This window comes from Hypanus sabinus, chromosome 14 (genome assembly GCF_030144855.1).
Source record: "Hypanus sabinus isolate sHypSab1 chromosome 14, sHypSab1.hap1, whole genome shotgun sequence".
NCBI lineage: Eukaryota > Metazoa > Chordata > Chondrichthyes > Myliobatiformes > Dasyatidae > Hypanus > Hypanus sabinus.
In genome coordinates this window covers 55,722,137-55,734,427 of record NC_082719.1, presented here as the reverse complement: position 1 = coordinate 55,734,427, position 12,291 = coordinate 55,722,137, and the positions used below count along the sequence as shown (strand labels likewise).

At 45.1% G+C, this 12,291-nt stretch overlaps 1 protein-coding gene across 1 annotated transcript; it reads left to right on the top strand.

Moving 5' to 3' along the window:
- Positions 1–7,510: 7,510 nt before the first annotated feature.
- LOC132404416 (uncharacterized) lies at positions 7,511–11,781 on the top strand. Its single transcript, XM_059988546.1, is given in 2 exon segments — positions 7,511–9,147; positions 9,149–11,781. Coding segments are annotated over 2 exon segments (3,978 nt in total). The 5' UTR covers positions 7,511–7,638; the 3' UTR covers positions 11,618–11,781.
- Positions 11,782–12,291: the final 510 nt, after the last annotated feature.

Here is a 12,291-nt window from a genome sequence, read left to right as displayed (position 1 = left end):
GGCAGGTAGGTAGAGATGAGTCCATGGCCAGATCAGCCATAATCCTATTGAATGGCAGAGCAGGCTCGACGGGCCAAATAGCCTACTCCTGCTCCTATTTCTTATGTTCTTATGTCTTGAATGCCATAGATTTCACCCTCAGCAACCACAAATCTCTTGGCTTTAGGTTGGGACATGAAGGCACACACTCATCCACACAGGTCTTGATGAATCCGGTAACAGCTATGGAATATTCATTCAGATTCATAAATAAATCCCTGAATATTGTCCAATCTACCAACTCAAAGCATCCTGTAAGCACTCCTCCACCTCTTTTGACCATACCTACTAGGTCCTCACCACTGATGATGAGGTCTTTAGACTCTGCTTTAGACACTAGGAGTAGATGATGCTCAAATTGCTTCAGACTGCAATCAATAAGTAATTTTACACATCCTATCACAGACATTCCATTTATTACATACATCCCTCCCCACCTTCTCTCTGATCAAAAACCAATTGCTTCTCTCTTTCCAAGATCTGATGAAGCATGCCGAAGTATTGACTAGTTCTCTCTCGATAGATCCTGCCCGACCTGCTGAGATTTTTTCTGATATTCTCTGTCTGTACTATGCAGTAGGTTTTATAGGTACATAAAGAGCAGAAGGATAACTAAGGGCCTTTCAGGACCCAAGAAAGAAACTAAAGATTAGAGGCTGGGAATGTGGTTACGGTTCTCAATGGATGTTTCACGTGTGTGATCTCTAAAGAGAGTCAAGGTTAATGTTGTAGTGAAGATTAAGAATGCAAAATATTGAATGGGATAATCATAGTAAATGAGGAAATGTTTAGAAGATAAGCATCTTTGAGGAGGATAAATAACAAAGCCAGGATGAAAAATAACACCGGTTGTTAAAAGTAGCAAGTTACTCTTGTGGAAATGGTTAGAGGATTGGAGGATTCCTTACGTTATATGTTTGTTTAAAAGGGAAGAAGGATTATCTATTAGCTTAATTTGTATTCACAACAAACACTCATTTACTGCATCCAACTTCATGCTTCTCTCCGTCCTGTAGGATGTGGCCATGAAGGACACAAGCTTCAGCAACTAACCTGTGGGGGACAGGGACACACGCTTCACCTTAAGGTGCACAACAGGAACAAACACGGATTAGTCCATGGCCAGTGTCGGGACCAACGTCATGAAAGGAGTCCTGCTCATGACACTAATGCATTTCCCTTCTGTTCTGATATCTGAGGACCAGGCTGTTTAAATTCTACACCTCTGCCTTTAACAGCATCTCCACTTACCACAACTCTAACGTTGTGCCTTTCTCCTTTCAGACTGCTACACACTACTGGCTAGCCATGGAATAGTACAGCAGCAAGAAGGTAATGATGGGGAAGAGCTTCATTCAGTTTTGCATTCTGAACCACCAGATCAGACAATGACACTATGTATAATTCTTTGGATTATTTCAGAGACAAGATTTGCATCTGATGAGTCACAAACCACAAGGGGACAATGCTCAGGATGCCAGCCAGAGAAATATCATAGTGTTGGACTGGAGCTGAAATCCCTTATCGCTCTGCCAATCGTTGGACCACAGCTTGAGAAGGGTATACAGTAGTTTACAGTAGTTGGCACTTTACAATGATTGTACTAGAAAAGGTACAGAGGAAGTTTCCAGGCATGTTATCAGGACTGGAAAACCTGAGCCATGAGAACAGACAGGACATTGATGTTGTTTCTTTAGAAGAAAATAAGCATTTTAATTGAGTAACAGTAAGTAAAATTGTATACGGTCTTAATGAAGTAAGTAGGAAAATTTATTTCCATTAGAAGAGATGTCAGATATGGCACCTTTGAGGAACGGTCTGGTTCCTCGTTCTGGTCTCGTACTCATGGGATTTTAGAAGGATGAGGGAGAATTGCATTATAAGGCATGGATAGAGTGGATCTGGAAAGGATGTTTCCTATTTTGGGGAGTCTAGGACCAGACAACATAGCTTCAGAAAAGAGGGACAATGCTTTCGAACACAGATGGAAAGGAACTTCTTTAGCTAGAGGTTGGTGAATCTGTGGAATTCATTATCTTAGACAGCTGTGGAGGTCAAGTCATAGGGTATAGTTAAAGTGGAAGTTGATAAGTTCTTAATTAGTAATAGTGTCAAAGGTTACTGGGAGAAGGCAGGAGAATGGAGTTGAGAGAGATAATAAATCAGCCATGATGAAATGGTAGAGCAGACTCAATGGGCGGAATGCCTAATTTTGCTCCCATATCTTATCATCAAACCTGGACACACATCTAAAGTGATTGGCAGAGTCTGAAACTCATTGCTTGATGGAGTGATAAGACAGAAGCACTAATTCAAGTATCTGGAAGTGTACTCGAAGAGCTATGATCTGCAGGGCAATAATCATGGGAGAAAAAGTAGAAATGGATTGAATAGCTTTTTTAATGATTGGCATAGACTCAATGGGACAAATGGTTTGGTGTTGACCATAATTCTTCCAAGGTTCTATCATTTTATCTATAACAGAAATATGGATGTATTTTCTGGTGTTTTAAGCATCAAAATATAGTGAATTAATACAAAAACAAAATACTGTGATTTAGAAATCTAGAACCAAACAAGAAAATGCCAAAATAAACACAGAGACATATCTGTAGATAGAAATATCCTTGCAAGATAGAATTTGAAAACATTATGATAAGCCAGAGGTTTAAGTTCAGGGAAGGATGGGTAGGAGTTGATGAAAATGAAAAAAAAAACAATACAAAATGCCCTGTTTCCCTCTGATCTCTCAGTCCACAGGCTCCTACCAAGTTTCAATAAAGTGTGCTGTGGTAGTCAGTTCTTCCAAATATATACTTTCCAGCAGTCACCAAAGACATTCATCCCTCACTGTCTTGTTTGTATCATTTAGACTTAATTCTAGAACTCAACAGTCAGTTAGCCTGAGCCATAATGGAGACTGCAACATAACACAGAGCATTTCCAGCTGACAGAAAGGCCACTGACCCAGTTGGCTTGTACCAGTGTTTATGTCTCTTATGTTTCCTTGAGCTCTTCTTTTTACTGTATCACAAAATGGTATATTTTTTACTCTCTCATTAGTCCTTCTCATTAATCCAATATATATTATTTGCACTCTCTCCAATACTTATGCATTTTTCAATAATATAAATATTAAATGATTCCTTAATAATTAGATTTCTGAAAGTATATCTTTTTTGCGCACTGACTTTCTCAGTGTTGTCAGATTTGTGGTGGCGGACATACTTCGCTCAACAGTATTGTGGAAATACATTCACCAAGTGAGTGGCAGTCATTCAACAAGAAATCTCAAGAGAAATTAAATATGAATAAAAATATTAGCCTTGTCAGAAACCCCGCATCTATAAATGAACAAAGAAAACTCCACTCAATATCTCCATTCATCTCATCTTAGCTCAGAGGAAGTTTCTGTACATGATTAAAAATAAAGGAGACCAGAAACTACCTTCGAGTTAGAGATAGGGCAGAACACATATAAACACAAAACTTCATTGCATACATATCAGATTGTGTACCTCTCTACATCTGCACAGAGAAAATCAGCAATAACATTTTCATTAGGAAATTAACTCACTTACTGATGGACATTTTGCAAAGAAATATGAAAATATTTCAGTGAGAAGTAAAGGAATTAGAATGGAAGTCCACAATCATTTATAAGAATGATTGTAAATAATTGCATTACTTTGTTATTAATTATTATGCTCCTCCTATATCTTTGTCAACTATTTAAAGAACAATTCTGTTGAAATGTTTGTTACAGTATCCATTGACTACATAACACTTCTGGATGTCTTTCAGTCCAGATTGTCACAATTCAAAGTAAAGTCTATTTTCTTTATTTTCTTATACAGTTAGAGTCATAAAGGGTCCAGAAGAACCATTTAGCCCATCAAGTCCTTGCTTACTCTGTGCCAAGCAATCTACTGAGTTCCATTCTCTTACATTCTCTCCATAGCTTTGCTATTTAACTCATACATTGGATTACATGTTCATCTGTGAGGAGGATCCCCTTTTGTCCTTCCTTGGAGGAGTTGGCAATTCTTGCCTTCAACCTAACATGAAAAATTATTCTAAGTGAGAGTGTAGTGGAGCATATTTGAGTCTCAATAGATGTTGGTCAATAGATGTTAATACATAGATAGCACCACATTTGAGTGAAGTCCTCATGGCTATTTCTACTGCTATCTAATTCAGTGCACTCCAGTTTCATTCTAACATCCTGCTGTTCCTTAAACAATCTCACATTTCTCTCCCCTGCTGCCTCATCCATATGTTGTTCCTTCTTTGTGTGTAGAAGATATCCCTAACATCATTTCTAAATTTGCATGTTATTAATTGTGTTCCCTATTATACTGTCATGGTTTAAACTCTCACACACACACACCCAGCAGGCTGGGCAGCATCTGTGGAAAAGAGTAAACAGTCAACGTTTTGATCCTTCCTCAGACTGATGAATTGATATGTGTTGCATGGATTTCCAGTATCTGCAGATTTTTTCATGATGGATTACATTGAAGTAGGTTTCTTGATTGATCTTTTTCTTACAGTTTAATTATCTTGCACATTCCAAAAAGACACTTCTCAGCACCTTCTTTTCGAAGGTGAAAAGTTCAGTGTCATTCAGTCTTCCATTCTCCAATATGCAGAATCAATTTTTGACATTCCCCAGTTCCAGGACTAGCATGTTTCGATAACCAGAGCTGAGATTATTAGTCTTGGTGCAGTCCGGTGACAACACTGGACAGCTGGATGGGAGAATTTGTGGCTGGACTTGAAAAGGGCTGTTCACTCACAATCCCCATGCAATCTGACAGAGCTTGAGAAGCTTTGTATAGAAGAATGGGGAAGAATTTCAGTGTCAAGATGTGCAAAGATGATAAAGACCTGTCCACATAGTCTCAAGGCTTTAATTCCTGCCAAAGGTGCATCTAGTAAATACTGACCTGAAGGGTAAAGTAATTATGCAATCAATTATTTTGTGCTTTATATTTGTAATTAATTTAGATCACTTTGTTGAAATCTATTTTCACTTTGACATGGCAGAGTCTTTTTCAATTGATCAGTGTCAAAAAAAAAGCCGAATTAAGTCTACAAAGTTTGTATTGTGATTCAATGTTGTACCACAATAAAACATGAAAACTTCCAAGTTTTCTTCCAAATGAATACATTTTATAGGCACTATAAATTAATCAAAACTGTCCAATTATTTTGGAACCAGATGTCATTCAGTAAAATGATCCACAAAGCTGCACCCTCAGCCCCTTATTCTGCACCCTATGCACTTGCATTGCATGGCCAGATTTTGCTCTAGGTTTATCCATAAGTTTGCAGATGAGATCTCCATAGTGGGCCGCATCTCAGATAACAATGAATTGGGAGATGGAGAGCTTAGTGACATGGTGTCATGACAGCAATCTTCCCCTAAATGACAACATAACTAAATAGCTGGTCAATGACTTCAGAAAGGGTTGGTGTACATGCTCCTATTTACATCAACAGTGTTGAGATGAGAGAGTTGAGAGTTTCAAGTTCCTAGGAGTGAACATCAATAGCCTGTCCTGATTGTACCATGTTGGTGTCATGGCCTAGATAGCTCACCAATGTCTGTACTTCCTCAGGAAGCTAAGAATCATGTCTGATTGACCCTTACTGATTTTTATTAATGCACCATAGAAAGCATTCTGTCGGGGTGTATCAAGGTTTGCTATGACAATTTCTATGCATGTGACCACAAGGAACTGCAGAGAATTTTGGATCCAGCTCAGCACAGCATAGAAACTAGCCTAACCTCTATTGTCCCCATCTAAACTTCTTGGTGCCCAGTAAAGTAGTCAGCATAATCAAAAACCCCACCTACCCAGGACATTCTCTCTTCTCCCCTTGCCCACCAGGCAGAAGATACAAAACATGGAAACGTATACCAACAGCGGCTAATCCACAGTTACCAGATTCTTGACTAAATCTCTTACACGATAAGCTTCATAAGCTACCTCATTATCATCTTGCGCTTTATTGTTTACTTGTTCAGCACTTCTTCAGTTGCTTTAACATTATATTCTGTAATGTTGTTTTACTTTATTCCATGTCAATGCACCGTGTAATGATTTGATCTGTATGAACAGTATGTAAGACAAGCTTTTCACTCTATCTTGCTTCAAATGACAATAATAAACTAATCCCAATACAAATCATTTTCTCTAGAATACACACATTAAACCATCCTCTACAAAACATTACACCCATATCTCACTCTCATAGTTGAGGCGCACAAGCAATGCAGATGCTACCTCATTACATCAACGGTCTGTGAGCCAGATCCACACCACACAAAGACAACATTAACAAAAGCTCTAACCAAACTAGAGACCATTTGTTTCCCACAGAAACTAATTTTGGCTTCCTGCCAATCTTACTCATATTGTATCTGTTAACACCTTCAAGAAAAGAGCTAGGTCATAAGCCATACAATTAGATGCAGATTTTTATGGAATTGCCACATCGATTATACAAAAAATAATGCATCTTCACATGCAACATACCATTTTGAACCCAGTGTTGGGCACTCTGGAACAACTCTGGCTTAATATAACTCTGGACTGGAAACCTACTTGGATAAATCCACTTAACGATTCCACTTCATTGCACCCTACACTTCAACCCTCGTTCACAACTCCATTAAACTCTCTCCATCTGGGATCGAAGTTTTCTGTGCTGAGCACAGATGATCAGATCCAAACATTTGAATAAACATTTCATTAAAAGATCAAGGACATTTTATTCCACAGAATTTTAGAATCTCAAGGGGTTATCTGTGGCCCCCAACTTCCATCAGTAAATTAATATCTAATAAATTATCCTTATTTACGATAACATGTTTTGATACACCAAGGGAATTTGCCCTGTTTTGAACTTCATCAAGCTCTCTTGACACTATTCACAACTCCTAGAAATTGTTCTGACGGCACAAATCTACTTGTTTTCTTTACTACCTGATAACACACCCATCTCACATTATGTTTTGTTGATTATTGTTTGCTATACCTTCTTACTTCCAAGCCAACTCTCCCAGCTTCTGACTTACTCTGGGGTTTTTCCTAAAAGGCTTCACTGCACAGGGGATCATTAATCATTTCAGTGAATGGCCTCACCACTGCAAACTACAGCAATGCCTATATAATCATATAATTCAAACTTCACTGAGTTGTTTAACCACAAAATCCAAGAATCCTCTATTGCCCCAAAGGAAAAGTTGACAGCAAACCAAAACAGGCCCACCATAGTCCCGACTTCAACACACACACCCAAAAAAACCTTTGAGAATTGCTATGGAATGAGGTAGTAGAGGAGAGCCATATTGTGGTGAACTATGTGCCTGTCGGGACACGCCCCTGCTGACTGCTCCTGTGGCTCCTCCCACAGGCCCCTGTATAAAGGAGACCTGCGGCCTGAAGATCGGCCTCAGTCTCCAGGACCTTGTATGATAGACACTCACTCCTGGTTCCTTCTTCCAGTCAATAAAAGCCAATATCTCGCCTACGTCTCAGAGTGAGTTATTGATGGTGCATCAATTTTATTGACTGGAAGTTTTAAAACATGGAACCCGTTTTGCGTCCGGACCGGTTGGATTTGGACCCTCAAGACCCTGACGCAGCTCTCGCTTTTGAACACTGGCTTGCATGCTTCCAATCGTACTTGGCGGAGCTTCGTGCGACTGAACCCGCCGTTATGCACAGAATCCTACTCTCGAGGGTCTCCTCCAAAGTTTACTCCTTTATCCGGGACCTGCCGACCTACAAAGGGGCACTGGATGCCCTCAAACGACAGTACCTGCGGCCGGTGAACACCGTCTACGCAAGACATCGCTTAGCTACCCGGCAACAGCGGCCTGGCGAATCGTGCGCTGAGTTTCTCCGAGCACTACAGACACTCGTCCGAGCTTGTGACTGCAAGACGCTCACGGCAGAACAGCATGCGGAGCTGCTGGTGCGAGACGCCTTTGTGACGGGACTGAGGTCAGTGTACATGCGCCAGCGACTGCTGGAGAACTCGGATCTTACCTTAAGCTCGGCGATAGAGAAGGCCAACGCTCTAGAAGCTGCGCGGCATAACGCCGACGCTGTCCAGTCGCGCGATTCCCCGCCGGTTTCGTGGACGCCTCAGACCCCGCCACCGCCGGCTCCCGGGAGCGAATTCGCCAACGCCGCCGCCAGTCGCGATTCCACGAGCTCCCCGACCCAGACCACGGCTGTGGCCCGTAAGAAACTCGTGCCTTGTTATTTCTGTGGCCAAAAGAAACATCCTCGACAACGCTGTCCAGCGCGAGAAGCGACCTGCTCCAGCTGCGGAAAGCGGGGCCACTTCGCCAAGGTCTGTAAGTCTCAACCTCGAGCGGAGTGCAGCGCTGCGGGTGAAACGTGGGGGCCGCCATCTTGCATGCCGGGATGTGGGCGGCCATCTTTGTCGACGTCAGCACGCCCCGCCCCCGATCCTCGGATGCTGACCGGGTACCCCGGATGTGAGCGGCCATCTTTGTCGGCGTCAGCATGCCCCGCCCCCGACCCTCCGATGCTGACCGGGTACCCCGACGGCGATCCAACTCTGGCCACTGTGACTCTCGACCAAAGCGCCCCACACCAGCTTGCAAGATCCATGATGGACATCCAGGTGGAGGGGCATTGGACTGGATGCCTGTTTGACACGGGCAGCACTGGGAGTTTTATTCACCCGGACACAGTGCAACGCTGCGGACTTGCAACGCGGCCGGTCAGTCGGAGGTTCCATTTGGCCTCTGGGTCGCAGTCCGCAGACATCCGGGCGGGTTGTGTAGCGACTTTGGTGGTGCAAGGCACAGTATATCGGGACTTTGAACTGCTGGTCATGCCTAATCTGTGTGCACCTGTGCTATTGGGGCTGGACTTCCAGAGCCATCTCGAAAGTGACTATGGTATACGACGGGCCCCTCCCACCACTCACTGTCAAGAATCCTCAGTTTTGTGGGACTTCTTCACATACCCCGCTACTGACCACACACACACACGGACACACACATCCCATCCAGAACCAGGCCAACAGCTGCGCTACCGACACTTGCAGCCTCTCCACTCTCAAGATCCCTCCCCCACCACTGTTCGCCAACCTGACCCCCGACTGTAAACCTGTGGCAACCAAAAGCAGGAGGTACAGCGCGGGGGACCGGGCCTTCATTCGGTCGGAGGTGCAGCGGCTGCTCAGGGAGGGGATCATTGAGCCGAGCACAAGCCCTTGGAGGGCCCAGGTGGTTGTTGTTCGGACTGGGCAGAAAAATAGGATGGTGGTGGACTATAGTCAAACCATCAATAGGTTTACGCAGCTTGACGCATACCCCCTACCCCGCATCGCGGATATGGTCAACCAGATTGCTCAGTATAAGGTGTACTCGACAATAGATCTGAAATCCGCTTATCACCAGCTCCCCATCTGCCCAGAGGACCGCCCCTACACTGCCTTCGAGGCGGGCGGCCGGCTCTATCACTTCCTGCGCGTCCCTTTCGGTGTCACGAATGGTGTCTCTGTCTTCCAGAGGGAAATGGACCGGATGGTGGACCAGTACCAACTGCAGGCCACATTTCCCTATCTGGATAACATCACCATCTGTGGTCATGACAGGCCAGATCACGACGCCAACCTCCAACGGTTTCTCCAAGTGGCCGCAGCTCTGAACCTTACTTATAACAGGGACAAGTGTGTTTTTGGTACCACCCGCCTTGCTATACTTGGGTATGTCGTGGAAAACGGGGTTATTGGGCCTGATCCCGAACGTATGCGCCCCCTGTTAGAGCTCCCTCTTCCCACCACTCTCAAGGCCCTCAGACGGTGCCTGGGGTTTTTTTCCTATTACGCCCAATGGGTCCCCCATTACGCAGACAAGGCTCGCCCCCTGGTCAAGTCTACCTCGTTTCCCCTCTCTGCTGAGGCCTGCGCGGCCTTCAACTGCATTAAAGCGGACATTGCCAAAGCTACGATGCATGCAGTGGACGAGACCGCTCCCTTCCAAGTGGAGTGTGATGCCTCCGATTTCGCTCTGGCTGCTACCCTTAATCAGGAAGGCAGACCAGTAGCATTCTTTTCTCGCACCCTCCAAGGCTCTGAAATTCGGCACTCAGCGGTGGAGAAAGAAGCCCAGGCCATAGTGGAGGCTGTTAGGCACTGGAGGCACTATCTTGCTGGCAAAAGATTCACTGTGCTGACCGACCAGCGCTCGGTTGCGTTCCTGTTCAGCAACCAACAGCGGGGCAAGATCAAAAATGATAAGATTTTGCGGTGGAGGATAGAACTCTCCACCTACACCTATGATATCCTGTACCGGCCTGGCAGACTCAATGAGCCCCCTGATGCCCTATCCCGGGGAACATGTGCTAGCACACAGCTCGACCAGCTGTACGCCCTTCATGCACAACTTTGCCATCCGGGGGTCACCCGATTTTACCATTTTGTGAAAGCTCGGAACCTGCCGTACTCCCTGGAGGACATCAGGACGATGACCAGGGACTGCCAAATTTGTGCCGAGTGCAAACCGCACTTCTACTGTCCTGACACGGCACAACTTGTCAAGGCCACCCGCCCTTTTGAACGCCTGAGTGTTGACTTTAAGGGCCCCCTTCCCTCCACTGACCGCAATGTCTATTTTCTCAGTGTTATTGACGAGTTCTCACGGTTCCCCTTTGCCATCCCCTGCCCCGACACCACTGCCACGTCCGTCATAAAAGCCCTGCGCCAGCTCTTCACTCTGTTCGGGTATCCCTGCTATATCCACAGTGATAGAGGGTCCTCCTTTATGAGTGAAGAGCTGCGCCAGTACTTGCTAGCTAGGGGCATTGCTACCAGTCGGACCACGAGTTATAATCCCCGGGGTAATGGCCAGGTAGAGCGGGAGAATGCCACAGTGTGGAAGGCCACACTTTTAGCCCTCAAGTCCAAAGGGTTGCCGGTCTCTCGATGGCAGGAGGTCCTCCCTGAGGCACTGCACTCTATCCGCTCTCTGTTATGTACGTCCACCAATGCCACCCCTCACGAACGCCTATTCTCTTTTCCCAGGAAGTCTGTCACTGGGACCACCCTACCAGTTTGGCTGACGTCCCCGGGGCCAGTGCTGCTCCGGAAACATGTGAGGAGCAATAAATACTCCCCGCTGGTGGAGAGGGTTCACCTTCTCCATGCGAACCCCCAGTATGCTTACGTGGTCTTACCTGATGGGCGGGAGGACACGGTCTCCATCCGCGACCTGGCACCCGCAGGTGCAGCAGACCACTACCCTGAAGGCTCTCCGGTAACTGTGAACCCTGCACCAGAGGTGACACCGTACTCACCAGGCCCTACACAGACTCCTCACGACACTTGTATACCGGGCGTTTCGTACGCATTTATACCAGGCGCCTCGCACATGCATGAGGGATCACCGGCGCCTAGTGGGCAAGAACACGCGCAACCCCCGTCCCCTGTGCAATCGCCAATGTTGCCGGCACCTATGCGGTCACAGCCGGTGCTACGTAGATCGCAGCGACAGATTCGACCACCTGATCGGCTTGACTTGTAAGAACCTTCGCTACATGAGGACTTTTTCAAACGAAGGGGGGGTGAATGTGGTGAACTATGTGCCTGTCGGGACACGCCCCTGCTGACTGCTCCTGTGGCTCCTCCCACAGGCCCCTGTATAAAGGAGACCTGCGGCCTGAAGATCGGCCTCAGTCTCCAGGACCTTGTATGATAGACACTCACTCCTGGTTCCTTCTTCCAGTCAATAAAAGCCGATATCTCGCCTACGTCTCAGAGTGAGTTATTGATGGTGCATCACATATGCATCCTTTTTCCTAGCCCCATTCATTAGCAACATTCTCCTGAAGCCTGAAGACACATTCTCAACATATTGTTAGCAGCTTCTTCTCCACAATCAGCTTTCTGAATGGTCCATCAACCCATGAACACGACCTCATTATTTTGCTTTCTCTTTGCACTACTTATTTATTTTTCCTTTTTATTGCAATTTATTTGTATTTTATCTTATTTAGTTTTTTATTTTTATTGTGACTTATCTGTATCTCTTTTGTGTATTGCACTGTACTACTGCTGCAAAACAACAAATTTCATGTGTATGTCCATGATAATAAATCTGATTCTGATTCTCATTCTCCCACTAATCTGTCTGGGGACTGTTCATTTGATTCCTGGAGATGATGTAAAGCTAATTGACGTGTTAGTCTCACCTGCCAG